Source organism: Eleginops maclovinus, chromosome 23, assembly GCF_036324505.1.
Source record: "Eleginops maclovinus isolate JMC-PN-2008 ecotype Puerto Natales chromosome 23, JC_Emac_rtc_rv5, whole genome shotgun sequence".
Classification (NCBI taxonomy): Eukaryota; Metazoa; Chordata; class Actinopteri; order Perciformes; family Eleginopidae; genus Eleginops; species Eleginops maclovinus.
In genome coordinates, this window is record NC_086371.1 from 18,891,059 (window position 1) to 18,908,110 (window position 17,052).

A 17,052-nucleotide genomic window follows, 5' to 3' on the forward strand; every position below is an offset into this window, starting at 1 on the left:
TGGCTCTGTCTGTCATACTATGAGAATTCAAAGCAGAAAAAAAGGTCTACAGCCTCCCTTATGTCACGTCTGGTAAAATGTAATCAATCAATCAATCAGATACAGAAAAAGGAGAAAAGAAAAGAAAAACATTTGCTAAACATACAGAAAAAGTAAGTAGATCCACTAATAATGCATGACTGATCAACACACTGTATGTTTACCATAGGTTGCTAATAAAGGTGAAATTGACGCTCACCAACCAGTGGTTGATTGCTTATATAAAAGACTGCAGATGTTCCCCTTTTGACAAGAAAAGGAGAATAGAGGAAACATTGAGAAAGTCAGTAAAATTAACACATGATTTACCTTATCTGTGTTGGTGTATACATGATAAACGTTCTCACAACGGACTGGTGTCTTCATAATGTTTTGACACGTGTCAATCATAACTCTAGGTTAAAGTTGCACTTCATTGTCAGCACTGAACTGGGTGAGAGTACATCAGAGATAAGCACATTCATTTGGCTGTGGGCATTCTTTTGCAGATGGGCTGTCTGACTTTGCACATTTGTCTTCTGCACTGAGGCACATCAGCAGTTCATCTTGATAACAGAAAGGGCTATGTGAGCGGATTTGGTGAAATAACCTTTTGTGAATATAATTTGATTAGCAACGTGTGGTTGCATGCGGGGTGCAAATAAAAAGAAATAACTATATGATTGTATCATCAAAGATTGTATATCAATGCCTTTTGTACAGCTGACCTGTGACTAAAAAAGTCTTTCTTGACAGCAGTATGCTATACTTTCTGTGTGCTCATTTGTTTGAGTTTTTTCATATAATAAGTGCTCTCAGAGATGTTAGCAGAGATACCATACTGTTGTATCAGTGGATGACAAAGAGAATGAAGTTGTACTCAAAGTTTTTCTCAATGCAACTAAGATCTCTATTTTTCATGTGAATAGGACAGTGAAGTGGCTGGATGGAACATACGGCAGAAAGAGCCCGTGAGTGGGTCTCTTAGGGGCCAAATGGAACCCTCTTCAGCCAATTAGAGGATGGAGTGCGATCGATCCCCATGGTAACGCAGATGAAGGGCACAACACTCTATACCTCCTTCTGCTCCTTCTCTGCCCCCATCTTTTCATATGGAAATATCCGTGGACAGAGATGTTTTGTACAGGGGGGTGAGAGGGAAAAAAATTGTACTTTAGGAGCAACAGAAAAAACATCTGAGATGAGGTGAAGGAAAGGCTGGTACGGATGGGTTCTTTGTTTACCTGTTTCATCAAGAAGTTGCTAAAAGAAAAGTACTTTGTCTTTTGTTTGAGCAGTGCAGGAAAGTATTTCAAGTGATACAGAAGTACATTAGCACATGCATTAAAATGGCATTGATTGTTTCAACATCCTGCCATAAAAGTCCCGCCTGGAAAATAGATGGGTTTTTAAAACCAAAAATGATCTGAAATACACTCAATCCTGTGGGCGGGTAACACTCCATAATAAGGGTCCATAATAAATAGCATACTAGTCATTACTTAACCCTTTAATTAACATTTGCAAATTGTTACTAAAATATCTATTTGCCATTACTTAATGTTTTTGTCATCATTAATTAAATATTAGTTATCTGCATAAAATCTGTATGTTAATGTTTTAACAAATAGAAAACAATCTATTAACTAATATTGTATTTTATATTTGTTAATAGTTAACTAAATGTATTTTGGCACTAATTAACAGTTATTTCTTACATTATTAAAATGTTAAATGTGTATATTCAAACTATATGTTAATATAAAAGTTATTGACATATTATTATTTAACTAATTGTTATTAAACTGTTTCTGCCTATCCCAATATGAACCATCCTCATAGGACCCTTATAATAAAGTTGGTTAAGTAAGGGATAACGGCCGCCGAGGAACAGCATCTCGTTCCAGAGGGAGATAAGCTTAATTAGAGTAATATATAACTATCAGTATTGGGGCCCCTTATAAAAAGTTGGTTAAGGGTTATTAATATATTAGTACTATATAACTATCAGTATTGGGGACCTTATAATAAAGTTGGTTAAGGGTTATTAATATATTAGTAATATCTAACTATCAGTAATGGGGACCCTTATAATAAAGTTGGTTAAGTAGCCACTTAATTAGTTTTAAATTTGTTTAGTTGATCGGCGACCCTCAATAAGCATTCTAAATGTTCTAGCTAAAGCTGTCATTGTGTATGCTACAGTAGGCAACACAGTGAATGTCTTCAGACCCATCTGCTTGACTGAGAGCGCTATTAGCGCCAATTCTTCCTCGGGGTTATAGGTAGCGAGACCTAGATTTTTTTTTATCAATACATATTTATTACACAGTCGGAGTACATATGTGGTTATTTTTGACCAGGCATTATGTAATTCTTAAAACTTTTATAAACAACCAAATAAATATGCATACATATATATAGAGTCTATATATATTATTTTTTTTCAAATGCGCCAATCACAGTTTGGTCTGCATAGGCTACATCTGACTACTCCTGTTGGAAGTCACAGTCAGTCAGTCACTCACTTCACAGAGCTCAAGTTAGTAACAAGCACAAGACAAGACACTTGGCTGAAGTTCACATTGATGCTCTCTTGATTGCGCAAGCCAGGCTGGAAAGTTTATTTGAAAGTGTAGGTAAATATGTCGGCAGGCACAGATCTGGGAAAGGCTTAAGAAAGAACACAACAGCATTGAAGAACAAAATGCTCCCCTCCGCCTCCGCTGTCATCAACCATCTGTCGTCTGTCATCAACCTTGAAAGCGGTGGTGATGACTCCACAGACATCCCCAACGTCTCTAAATCTTCTAAGGACGGTAAGTTCGAATACCATGACTTATCAGTTCATAACAAATAAGCTAACTGGTTAGCATTAACACTGGCAACCTGCTTAAAATGTCGACAGGCAACAGATCAGGGAAAGTTCCTAGAAAGAACCCAAAACAGCACGAAGAAGGAAAAAACGGTCCCAGCCACCTCCCCACTCAAACTTTTGACTCAACCTTTGAAAAGGGGATGACTCTAAAACCCCCCATGTCTAAAATCCAAGAAAGGTAAGTTCGACACGGATATGACCTAGAAATTACTTCATGAAAATGGGCTAGCAAACGGTTTATGGTTAGCACAAACACTAGAAACCTCAATGTCATTTTTGTAAGTGTAAAAAAATTGTCCAAAAAAGAAAAAAAAGACTTTTAACAATTTTTGTTTTTCAAATCTTTTTTCTAAAATGGTTTGTTAACTGTGGAGTTACTAAGTCTCCCAGCCCGAAATTTGTTAGAAACTTACCAAAGTCATGTAGCATTGCGGATTGCCATGATGTTTATCTTCACAGCCTTTTTTAAAAAGAGTTGCAAAGGGAGAAACAACTTTTTTTTTTATTTACTTAATTAAATTAAAATGAGGAAAAGAAAAAACTGTGGCGTTAAAAATTCGCTAATGCGGGCGAATGTAACAGTTTTTTTTACGGGGATTTTTTTGCAAACATTAGAATAAAGGGCAACGGTAGGGGAGGCACGTAGCACGGTTCTGTCGTCGGACTGCAGAGAATTTGCGCGCAAATGGACTTGAAGGTCCCATTACAGGGACGCCCAAAATTTTTAAAGTTTTTTTTTTGGTTCCCATTGCTGTTTACAGTTTAAAAGAACTTTTAAATCATCCCAAAATACAAAATAATGCAAGCCCCAAACTTCAGGATTTTAAAAAAGGCATGTTTTGGTTGTTTAGCATGTTCTCTTGTATTAAGGGTATAAGGGGGAAATGCTAATTTGGTTATCTCATCTGTCCACATAGGGCCTATGTGAAAGATTTGTAAATCCCAAATGAACCAAGAGTACAATACTTAAAGGTGCTGTCGGCAGCATTTTTTTTAATTCATATTAGCTAGAATTGTCATGGGATTCTGGAAGTAGAATATTAAATAGGCTGTTTAGGAAAAATCCCGAATTCTCTACCCTCCCTCTACAAGCCTGTAATCGTGCTTGCAAAAATCGAGCACTCCCCGGCTGTTTTAAACCAATCACGTTAGGGGAAGGAATCGCTACCTGTCAATCACAGCTTGTGCACAAGCTGCTACGCTCGTCTCCAGAGGGGGAGGGGTTTAGGGGGCAGTTGAGTTTGGAGCTTGGTAGAGGTTGGGGGGAGGGACCTGAAAGTTGTATCAGTTCGAATTTTCTACTTTCCCCGGGAATTTTTGAAGACCCCCCGACAGCACTTTAAGTTAAACTAATTTTTCTGAAATGTTTATTTTAGATTTTCTCTAGACGTGCCCAAAACTTCCCCCATCCATCATAATTTTTAGTTTTCTACTGTTTTTCATTGAAAAAAATGGCTTTAAAACCTTGTTTTTTAGGGACACACATCCGTGGGGTGAAAACAGGTAGTCTCCCCCAAAATGTTCAATTTTACATTCAAATTAAAAATTTGGAAAGGCCAAGGGTTTGGTTTAAATTGGAGGTGGGCGGGGGGGTGAAATTTGGGCCCCGGGCCCCCATTAAAGCCGGGCCCATGCAAATAACCTGGTCTTGTCAATGTAAAAAATGTGTTTTTTTTTTCTGCATAAATTACATTACAGTTTAGTGGCTATTTTCCCAAAAGATTTACTACTTCTTTTCCAAAAACTCTAAGCTTTTCGAAATAAAAATTTTTTGCCCCAAAACAGTATTTTCATAAAAAAACTTTAAAAATCTCTGAAATGTGGCTTGATAGACAATGGCCGCTTTTCCCCAATTTTTAAGCGCTCTTACGCTAAGACCGCTTAAGGGCGCTCTCAACAATCACGTTCGAGACGCTCCAAACCTTTTAGCGTTAAGAGCTTTTTAAAAACAATCGGGAGGACATGGCGCAATTCCGACATGCCCTTCCGACGTTGATCTCTTTTGTGAAATACCGCCCCTTTTTCACCGCCCCGCTATTCCGACATGTCGCTACCCGAATTTTTGCAATTCTTTTGTTGCATTGCCTTCATTTTTTAATAAAAAGGCTATAAATATACCATTTCTGTTTTTCTTTCCCCTTCTATCTGTTAAATCAAAAAAAGGGCTGCCCCATGGTGGGTTCTGAAATCACGATAAGACATTTTCCCCACGTTACTGCTTAAAGGGGATACACTTTGTACCTCCCTGCCGATCCCAACAGAATTTCCGCAATTGTTATCAAAACATGCAGCGACATTTTGGCCACACCCTTGTCTTTTTTTTTTTGTTTGTTTTTTTAGTTCCAGAGCGAAGTGTAGGCTGGTGCGCTAAGCGCTGGGGGTGGGGCACAGGCGCACATGAACCTGTTTGCAATTGGCAGGTGCACCTGTGGTGGTCGCGGCGGATGAGGCAAGGTGTGTTTTTAAATGGTGTTTAGGCTCATTGTTCGAGAGAGTAGGGTCAGAGCAGGGCTGCTGAGTCTGCCACAAGCTGTCGTGCCGGGACGTGGGCTGTACGTATATCCATTGCGTGCGGACGGTCGCTTTGGGAACTGTGGGTAAGTTGCATTTGGGTATTGCGCGTGTTAGTGTTGAATTAAGACGCACATAGCACTACTACGCTGCTGGCTGCATGGGCACTGTGTTTTATTTTATTTTTCTTCTGAATTGTATTTTAATATGAAATTGTAAATTAAAACTACCATAACCTTTACTCCTTGGGTCTGTCTTTCCTGAATAGTGTCACTAAGTGTCCAGTAGAACCTGTATGGTCTAAATTTCACCTCTTACAGAAGAGCTGTTTGTCGAGTCCAAAAGGTTGGTTGTTTCGGGGCAAAAAAAAAAAAAAAAACTGTGAGGAATTCCAAAAGGCAAGTCTTACAAACCCAGACACCAATTTACAATAGGCCTATTAATCTGAAGTAGTACCGCCTCTTCCCCGTTTTGCACAGGCCTCTTACATTCAATCCATCATTTAAATGGCTTGTTCGTCCACCGCCGGTTCCACGGAGAGAACCCGACTCTCAGCGGCACTTCAGGACTGAAGGCAGGTGCAGTGGATTTATTTCAACACTCAGGTTTTAAATAAACAGACTTAAATCCTGAGACTTTCTCATACAAAAAGCACCAACTTCATGTCGCATTTACAGTCTTGACGGGCGCGTGTGATCATTTCAGAGCTTTGTAAGTTGAATGGATGACTTTCTGCCACAGTCTGACGTGCTGGGACAATTAAATTATTTATTATTTATCATTATTAAATTAGGTGTAATAAGTAGGCCTAACCTAAAAGTCTAGTCTGTGTGCATTAAACCAGCGCTGTAGCCTGTCGGAAACATTGTTACCAGCTTGCGTTGGCAGTTTGCCAGCGGATATCGGAGCAGCGCAGGAGGAAAAAACAAGACAAATAGGCTATTTGGTGTTCTTATTTTCTCATACATTTTTAAGTGGTTGACATAGTCCACATTAAATAGGCTTCCACATTAAATAGGCTACACTAATAGACAGTTGGGGCCTAAATGGCACCCAGCTCACATACCATCGTGAAAATCCGCTCAAATTATATTTAAAAAATAAATTGCTGCGTGTAAGCTACCTCCAGCGCAGTTGCCGTTGGGAGCCTTGTTGGTGTGGGAGACTCTATTTTCATGCATATTCTCTGCTGCAATTAAAAATAGTTCATGCTCTTCCATCAGTGTGAATTAGTCATCATGAAGCAATGATCATGAAGCAATGATGCGCTAGGGATGAAGGTGTCGGAATAGCGTTATGTCGGAATAGCGGCATGTCGTTACAGTGGTATGTCGTAATAGCGGTATGTCGGAATAGCGCTTGCCCCCCATCTGGGAAACCCGGGCCAATGTTGGTGGTATTTGTTACCGGATTTGCTATATAATATAAACAGTCATTGCTGTGTGTTAGCTGTAAAACCATGCTGAAATGACCTTTTCTTTTAGACAGGTCACCAACGGTGAAGAATCTCCTCCAAAAGGCCAAGATGAGAGAACGGTCTCAAAATAAGAAACTCCAGAAAGTGATAAAGGAGAGAGATGCTCTTCGCAAACAACTGGCATGTAAGGTTCATCAAGCCTACATTTTCAGTGTATGACACAAAAATGTATACAGTCAGTCAAACGTGGTATTCCAAGTAGGAGGTTAAGTGGTACACTGGGGGGTATTCCTTGTACGTGGTTAGTGTTTAACCGGATAAAGTTAACTCAGAGTAAGTGGTAACCTCCTAACAGAAAAACCTGATGGCTGTGTTTTTCTAGGAGAATAAAGCTATAGGGCACTTCTATTAGAAGGTTTACCACTTACTCTGAGTTAACTTTATCAGGTTAAACACTAAACCACGTACGAGGAATACCCCCCTGGTTAGTTAAGTTAGAGGAAGTGGTAAACCTCCTTATAGTAACCTGCTTGCTTTCTGTAGTTAAGAGAATGGAGACCATCATATTTACCACTACCTCTATGTTAGGATTGTGTTCTGTCTTTGCTTTATGTTTTGTTGTTCCCTCCATGTTCTCCTTGTGTTTGTCTTTGTACTTGTGCTTCCTGTGTTTGTGTTTTGACATGTTTCCTAGTGTTTGTTTATTTTTTCCATGTGTTCCTTTGTTTTCATTCTGAGCTCCGCCCCCACCTGTCATCTGTCACTTCCTGGTTTTCTCCTTCACCCAACACACCTGCCTCGTTAGTCACCCTGTTCGTTTCCCTGATTACTTTCTCCTGTGTCTTGTTAATTCCCCTTGTTTAGTCCACCTGTGTCTTGTTGTCTGTCTCCCTGTGTTACTATTTAAGTTCAGTCTGTCCTTTGTTCCCTGTCGTGTCGTCATGTTGTTTCAGTGGTTTTTCCCCAGTAGTCTTGTCAGCGTGTCTTGTTAGGGTGCCTTTGGATTGGTGAGATTCTGTTTTCGGTTCCTTTCTCTGCCTTTCTTCTGTGTTTTGTTTCGGCTGTTTATCTTCTGTGCGTTAACCCTTTTGGATTCTTTGTTTAAAACGTTTTGAAAATAAGTCTTAAGTTTTTTTCCCGGTATCTGGTCTGCAATTGGGTCCTTACCTGCCGAACCCTGACACTCTAGCTTCATTTACCTGGTTTGACACTTAACCACCTAATAGTAACACATCCCAGGTCTATGGTTATCTATGTTTTGACTTTCCACAAAATATTACCTTTGTTGGAACAAAAAGGAAGAATGGTATTCTGTGTAAGGCGTCAGCAACATCAGTTTAATCTTTTGTTATTGTTGTTTTGCAATGTGTAGACCTGTCTAAAGCTGCCAAAGAAGACTCTTCAGAGGAAGACACAGCCTCCTGCTCATCCAACAGTTCTTCAATGAGCCAGTCCTCCTCCTGCTCTTCCTCCTCCTCCTCAGATGATGATGATGATGATGATAAGATGAGACGAAAGGGCAAGGGCAAGGCCAAACTCAGACTTACGAAGAACAAAAAGAAGATGAAGAAGCACCACAAAGCCGATGTCCGCAAAAGAGGTAAAGATCTAGTAAAATGTTGAATCCATCCTTTATGAAGCAAATTAAATGTTTAAAGGGATACGCCACCATTTGGGGAAATACACAAATTTCTCACCTCCCCTTATCTTGAACAAGAGATCTAGCTTTCTCCAGGTCATTCAGCCTTTCTCTGAGTTTGACCGGAGAGGTTAAAGCGAAACGAGAAGCACACATGTCCGTTAAGTTCTGTGTTCTGTTTTCAGAAGGGTGAGGGTGGGAAATCCTAGAGTTGAGCCCTCACACGCTGATACAGAAGTTCATTGAAAAGTGACATTATGTGACACTCCCACTTATGCAGACTGGAACTATTCACGTTTGCTCCCATTATAATGTATTATGTTGCTCTACCTTGGTCTGTAACTTTGGTCTGACTAGCTGTAGCCTAGCATAGATCATCTAATCTGATTCAATGTTCTAAAACTGATAGGTCCGGTTCTTGATCATGATTGGCTGAATTGCGTTCGATGCCGGTGTAAAACCCATCACAAACATACACCTTGACCGCTTTTGGTTCAATAGTAATGTGCTAACACAAAGTGAGTTTAGCTGCGCTTTGATGTTGCATGGCAGCCATTCTGATACAGGAAATATATTTCTTGGCGGAAGAATGATTAGATATGAATACATCGTTACATTTTTCGTTGCTGTGCCATTTCATGAAATCTTGCCGAATAGACGTAGTTACAGTTTTAGAAAAGCAATAAACCACTCGAGTCCGTCGTTTGCACTGATTTCAGAACAGATAAGGGGGGTTTTAGGCACTCCGCTTGCGCGTTGTAAAATCAGTGCAAACGACGGCTTTCGGGGCTTATTGCTTAAATCTATGCTTGGCTGGAGCCAAAAATGCTACCGTCAGACTCAGAATGGCTGGATGAACAGGAGAAGGATAAATCTCAATTACTTAACTCGAGGGAAAGTGGAAAATTGGTGTAATTCCCCAAATGGTGACGTATCCCTTTAATTCTACCCTAACATAAAGTGGACAAACTATTTAAAGGAGCTAGGTGGAATTCTGTATTGTCTTGTATGCTGCCACATAATAATACAATAAGCATTTCAACTCTGTTGTGAACACACATTTTTATGTACCGTCCATAATGTAGGTTTTTCTTTATGATTTGCTCCTTGCAGCCCGTGGCCCTTTTGAAGTCATTCGAAGATATAAGAAGGTCCTAAAGGCTTACAACCGAGGTTTGAAACTGTCAGCTGCTTGCGCATATGCCGGGGTGAATGAACTGACAGTCAGGTCAACGGCGAGCATTGCCGAGCTTGCAACAGCGTCCCCCGGCCGAATTCACGAAGCTCCTTAAGCAAGCCAAACAAGCAAAGCTCAAAGATGTGGCAGTTGTTTGCGAAAATTACATAAAAGGTGATGTCCAGATTCAAACCAAAGTAGGAGACTTAAAAAGTCAATGCCAATTAATTCCATATGGAAAGAGAGCATAATTGTTTTTTTTTTTACCCCAGTTTGTGGGGTTTTTTTGTGTGTGGTGTGGTACTGTTATACAGAATGTAGATGGCCTGTGTCATTCATTCTGTTTAAGTGGTCGGTGTTCCAGTTTTCCACTTTATAAATAAAGTGTTTTCATCCCCCTTCCCAACTGTGTGTGCTGTGATCAATCATTTCCAGTGTGAGAGACCCAGTGTAAAATATTTGTTGTCTTTAAATATTTGTAAATAATTAATAATTACTGTTCCAACTTTATTATAAGGGTCCCCCATACTGATAGTTATATATTGCTAATATATTAATTAAGCTTAACCAACTTTATTATAAGGTCCCCCATACTAATAGTTATATATTACTAATATATTAATAACCCTTAACCAACTTTATTATAAGGGTCCCCAATACTGATAGTTATATATTACTAATATATTAATAACCCTTAACCAACTTTATTATAAGGGTCCCCAATACTGATAGTTATATATTACTAATATATTAATAACCCTTAACCAACTTTATTATAAGGGGCCCCACGCTGATAGCTATATATTACTGATATATTAATAACCCTTAACCAACTTTATTATAAGGGTCCCCAATACTGATAGTTATATATTACTAATATATTAATAACCCTTAACCAACTTTATTATAAGGGTCCCCAATACTGATAGTTATATATTGCTAATATATTAATTAAGCTTAACCAACTTTATTATAAGGGTCCCCCATACTGATAGTTATATATTACTAATATATTAATAACCCTTAACCAACTTTATTATAAGGGTCCCCACGCTGATAGCTATATATTACTGATATATTAATTAAGCTTAACCAACTTTATTATAAGGGTCCCCCATACTGATAGTTATATATTACTAATATATTAATAACCCTTAACCAACTTTATTATAAGGGTCCCCACGCTGATAGCTATATATTACTGATATATTAATTAAGCTTAACCAACTTTATTATAAGGGGCCCCACGCTGATAGCTATATATTACTGATATATTAATTAAGCTTAACCAACTTTATTATAAGGGTCTTATAAGGAGTGGTTCATATTGGGATAGGCAGAAACAGTTTAATAACAGTTAGTTAAATAATAATATGTCAATAACTTTTATATTAACATATAGTTTGTATATAAACATTTAACATTTTAATAATGTAAGAAATAACTGTTAATTAGTGCCAAAATACATTTAGTTAACTATTAACAAATATAAAATACAATATTAGTTAATAGATTGTTTTCTATTTGTTAAAACATTAACAGACAGATTGTATGCAAATAACTAATATTTAATGAATGATGAAAAAAATGTTAAGTAATGGCAAATAGATACTGTAGTAACAATTTGCACATGTTAATAAAGGGTTAAGTAATGACTAGTATGCTATTTATTATGGACCCTTATTATGGAGTGTTACCGAAAAGCTGTATGGAAATGCTAAAAGTTTGATAAAGATTCCAGAATTGGGAAAAGGTTTTCTCTATTATTGTGTTGATGTGCAAGCATCTTTGTTTTGTTCCAGGTTTGCAACCTTTACTTCTTCTACGCTCATACAGCCCCAAACCAGTTAATAGAATTGTGCCTGATTCTCAAAGTATCCAAGCAACGTTTCAGAAGTTTGCTTGACAGTAGAATGCAAAAGAGGTAAGACTGTCATTTGAACCAGGCATCTCTAAAAGGTTTTGGAATTCTAAATTGACTTCAAATTCTATGGATGTAAGTGCTAAAGTACAATTTTTGCGAGACTTGGGGATTTTTCATTTGATACAACTTATACATTTTGTTAGGCAATTATACAATTATCTAACCTTTATACATTTGATTCTTTTATCAGGGCTTTTTTAGGTTAACCGCAAGGAATTATGAGTCCCGCATGTGTTCATTACACGCCAGCACAGACTCTCCTTTCTACTCACGTCTGTCACAGCAGGGTGAGACACACTAAAGCCTTTATCAAAATAATGACAAACCTTTCTCTATAATCGCTTCTGTGTGTACAACTATGTTTGTGAGGGAGTAATTAAGGACTGCCCATTTGGGCGTCTACGTGCATGTATTTGCTTTCCAGCGCTAGGCCTACTCGATGACCAAACGACAGTACAAAAAGCAATTACACCCCCAGCTTCCCCTCAGATGAATTCAGCTGCAAATGTGGACCTTTAGGAGAGCCTGGGGTGATCCGGCAATTGGAGCACACGACGGAAATGGGGTGAGACAGATGAAAAACAGGAGAGGAAAGAGATAGGTGTGTTAGTGAAAATGCTCAATCTGGAAGAGTGGCGATGTGCTATTATAGCTGCAGAGCACGGCAATCTTGTGGAGTTGAATAGTGTTGAAAGTGCTTAGATAGAAAGGTAAAAAAAGTGCTTAGTCTGAGCCGCATGCTATTGTAAAGCAAAGGTCACGCACTGAAGGACAGGTCCACTAGACTGCTCACGTCGTCCTTGTGTGAGAGCTGGTGGGGAGTTTATGCTTTACAGTTTTTCAATATTTTGCCTTGCTGTATTTGCGCTCTTCAGTTGGATCAGAAGGGATCGATGACCTCGGGTCACCTTCATCAAAGAAGACCGTGGCGAAGTTGTACCAAACATCCCAAAGGCAGTTGCATCACAGATTTCGGTGTGTGTGAGGACACACCGATGAAAGAACAGAAGGTGCAACATTCAAATGTCAGATCAAAGCTTGCAGGAGGGCAGAGGATGAAAAGATTGTGGCCTTGATCTCGGAGACAGCCAAGCCAAAACACATGCAAACACATGAACACTGAAACAGGAAGCCAAAAGGACATGTTTCCTTCGTACTGTTCATCCAGATGGTTTGAATGATGAGCTTCAAATTAAAGGATTTCTTTTGGACGCAATTTAAAAGATGTGAGAAGACTTCATAGAATGGTTATTGGTAATGCAGGCAGTCAACTTTACTTCAAGTCAAGCCATTCTTTTTCATGTAGTTTATCACTATATCTTTGTTGAAGTTATTTAATATCTCTGTCGTTCTCTTTCGTGGAACCTTTGGCATTTTTTGCTAATTTGTTTTTGGATCCAACTTCACAGAAGTCCAACGTTTTTTGATTGTATGCCTCCTCTTGAAAGTCACATTTGCATCCTCTTCTTCTCTAGATCATGCTTTTTCTTCATTTGCTTCAGCAATAGTGACAGTTTTCCCAGAATAAAAAGGGAATGCTCCCTGTACACACAAGTCAGTTGATGTGTGAGTGTGTTGGGTATCTCTGCTTACATTTACTTGTAACCAACCTTGGCCGGGTGATAGGTAAACCTTAATTGAAAATAACTACAAAATAACACTATATTAAAAAAAAAACTGACTGTTACAACATACAAGAAAATAAGTTAGAGTGCAGTTTAAAAATAATATTATCATTGATTTACTCAAAGACAGCAGCAAACCATGCCTTTGTTTGGTGTGTCTGAATATTGATCTGAAGAAGACTGGAGGCTGCTTCAAATATGCGACAGCTAGATTTTGTTAGGATGTTTTACCGCTTAAAGTGCACCAACATTTGGCAAAGTCCACCAATAAATGGTGAGTCCCGCTGGATTTATTCAACCAGAAACACATCGCTTCTTGAGGTGTCAAAAGCAGGGACACGGCTAGAAACTATCGGCCAGCTTTAAAAACGCTGACTCTGCATCCTGAAACAATATGGTATAATCCCTGTACATTACCTTCCACTTGATGCCCCCTATCAAGAGTAGCTGAAAGGATAGATAAGACAGCTAAAGATGACATCTGAGAATCCATAATGTCCCATAACAGGTATTCAGTCTGCCGGTATTGAAGCGGATCCCAGGAGAAAGACAAATCCCCACCGGTTGCTCCTCAGAGATAATGAGCGTCTGAGTGCTGAGTGAGATGTTTGCAGGGCCAGAGGGCTGGCATTGGAGTTGCTTCACTGGCTCTGTATGGAGAGGGCCTGGGCTCGGCTCTAAATTAGTGAGCCCGCTCGATCAATGTGGGCTGTAATTAGCTGCTATTGATCCCAGACACAGATCAGCTACTACTGTAGGCCACAGCCAAGCACCTCTCAACGTCCATCACGCTACACTCCCCCAGCACAGCCTCAGATCCATCTGAGAGGCAAACAAATAATATCAGCCAGCACACTCAGCTCCTGGTAAGTGCACTAAAGACATTGTTCGACATTTCTGGACTCACTTACGTATTCCATTAGTGCGCAGCCCAATGCATCTTTTTGATTCAGTGTTTTATCTTGCGTTCCATTAAATCATATAGATAACATTATGGGCTTGCGTAACATGCAGGAAAAAAAATTGACCAAATCTCTGGCTATTATGCCGATGCATCACACATAAATCAGTGGTGATTATGCGCCAAGAGTGTGGACAACACCCGAGATGATGGTAATGCAATCTGGCATTCGGAAAAAGAGATCCAATCTTCTCCGAAATGATCACAATCAAGACTTTTTATATATCTCATCAAAGTGAACAAAGTGGTTTTCACTAATGTTAATGATGAGGGCTCATTAGTAATGCAATAGGTGTTTTTCTCATGTGCTCCAAAGAAGCCTTACGTGGCACTCCTTAAGTGATTAGAAACAACTAGACTTTATTCTTTGCAGAATTTTCACTCCTTTTAAAAACCTTTGATACTTTTAAATTTCCTTTTTTTTCCACTTCTTGCTTGAATTTGTAATAATAATGAGATATATGGCCTGTAATTATAATAGGCCTGCCTGCCAGAGATATGAAACTGATTTCAAAGCTTGAATTATTTAGCTATATCTATTGGAAATGCAATTCAAACAAAGGCAAAAGAACTCTCAGAAGTGGTCAAATTTACGCTCTTCACATTCTCATTTCTCTAGAAGGGCCTCGTGCTTTCACGCCTAATAGACTTGAAATCTCTCCCAGCGTCAGTTGGAAATGGCCATGCTCAAATCGTTATGTTTCCGAGAGCATGCTTCAGAGAACAATAATGGCGCATTAAAGATTCAAACCTGTCCATTCTGTTAAGAGACAGTTTATGAACAGCATCTTCAATCTCACAGGGACATTCATCCTTGCGAGGTGTATAATTAACAGCGTTGACCTTTTGTTACAAACAATTTCTCTATTTAGAAAGGCTGCCAAGGAGAGCTGATCATCGCCCATGGGAGGAAGTTAAGTCAGGGCCCAGTAGGAAAGCAGTGGGATAGCAATAATGGCTAATGTTTTCAGTCATCTGGGTCATAAGATATGTAGAAATACTAAGTCAATAGCAGCTGGGCTTGTTTGTTCTGGAGGGCTTTTTAACTTAGAGGCTTTTATTATCTCTACTGATAGCCGGAATGATCCCATTTAGTAGCGTTGTTTTGTTGAAAAGCATACCAGATGTTAGCCAACTTCACTGGTGAACATGAATAATTGTCTTCCTCTCGATCCAGTCCCGTCCTCAAACTTATTGAACTACTAGAATATCCAATTTCATCCAGCCCAAATGTCCTTTCTCTGCAGTCTGGCTTGGTTAGATTCAATATCGCAGTGATGTGTGCAATTCCAGGCCCAAATGAATCTCCCAACGCTAGCCCATCTCAGAAAAGATGTTCCCAAAGATTGAAGCACGGGAAAACCAAGTGGAAGAGTAGTGGTGCAAAGTGAGTGCGAGCAATTTGCACTCTGCAGGTTAAAGCAAACTTTCTCGGATACATAAAGAAGAAACTTGATTCGGCAAGAAAAAAAAAACAAAAACCGATGAAAGTGATTTTCTCAGACTTGGTAGAATGTTTGATTTTTTAAAAAAGATTTTAAAAAGGACATTGCCTGGACTGAACATGCTGAAAAGCACAGCCACAACTCTTTGTAACTAGAGAGTGTTTGCTTACGCTAACAAGCACTTGTTTAAGAAAGTTGTACGCAAAAACCTAAACAAATATATTTTAAAATGGCCTGAAACAAATCCAACGCCCCAGGATCTGTATCTTACAATATGCCCATTCACCAGTAGCCATAAGTTATTTATTTTAAGCCATTGTGATTTATCACATCATATCAGACAACTCAAATTACTGTACCAGCAATTAAATCAATGATATGTGCATGATCCAAACAACATGGGACTCCTAAAAAACATTGCTCCATAGCGATATTTGCGGCTGAAAACTCCAGAGGGGCTTTTTAACTGCTTACGCACCTCACAGTCTTATGAATAAATGTAATAAATTAGGGTGAAAACGTTTTTATATTGCCCTATGGACAAGTAAATATTATTAACACGGGGCAGTGCATCACCAGAACAGCAACACTATTCAGCAATAGAGGGATAGTGGATTTTTTTTGGAAGTCATGTGATGGCAGTAAAACTTAACATGCAAAGCTTGCATACTCAATCTTATGTGTGGTACATTATTGTAAAAGAAAACTAGACTTCATTGCAATCAGTAAATTGCTTCTCATTTAAACCACACTTATTACTGACTGTAAAGAACATTTGTAATTAAAAACCATTACGCCTTAGTTTATCATTTTTATTTATCTACTAACATATTTACTGTAAGAAGTGTCAACGAGATGGTTAATGTATTCCTCATAGAAATCTCCATGCACTCTTATTCAGCGGAAATGTACAACCTCCACTTGGACAACATTGCCTCTTTTGGTTTTTGCAACACATCTTACAGATGTCAGTGTTAATGAAGATAATTTGCTCTTGCTCTTTCATTCATTAAAGGACATAGGCCTATAGGAAATGCAAAGTAAGTGTAAGTCGGGAAATGAACCCGGGTCGCCGGAGTACGGTGCAGGTGCCCCAGCCAGTTGCGCCACGGCCGGGGCCTGTGATGCAAGATTTGAAGGTGAAGTTGTATAAAGCATATATCCTGATCATCACTGGACTACAATCTTAGAAGTCACCATCAAACGAAGTGTTGCAGAGTGTCTGAGAGCAAAGAGGTCCAATTTACCTGTGGCCTATTGAGTGACAGCAGCAAAGCCATTAAATATCATACCAAAACTATAGATATTTGCTTAATGCTCGTTTTCATTAAAAGTGGCAGGTGCTCAAGCACTGGTTGCTAAGAACGGTGGTGAGTTTCAATTCTGTCTACTAAGTTTTTATTACATGATCTCACCAGTAAAAAGAAACAAATCTGAGACACCGTCGACATTGTCAT

At 39.0% G+C, this 17,052-nt stretch overlaps 1 protein-coding gene across 1 annotated transcript; it reads left to right on the forward strand.

Annotated features, from left to right (window-relative positions):
* The first annotated feature begins 5,405 nt into the window (after nt 1–5,405).
* Nucleotides 5,406–9,755, forward strand: LOC134860146 (ADP-ribosylation factor-like protein 6-interacting protein 4). Its single transcript, XM_063876987.1, has 4 exons — nt 5,406–5,493; nt 6,892–7,008; nt 8,197–8,424; nt 9,577–9,755. The coding sequence occupies exons 2-4, from the start codon at nt 6,933–6,935 to the stop codon at nt 9,753–9,755; spliced, it is 483 nt and encodes a 160-aa protein (XP_063733057.1). The 5' UTR covers nt 5,406–5,493; nt 6,892–6,932.
* Nucleotides 9,756–17,052: the final 7,297 nt, after the last annotated feature.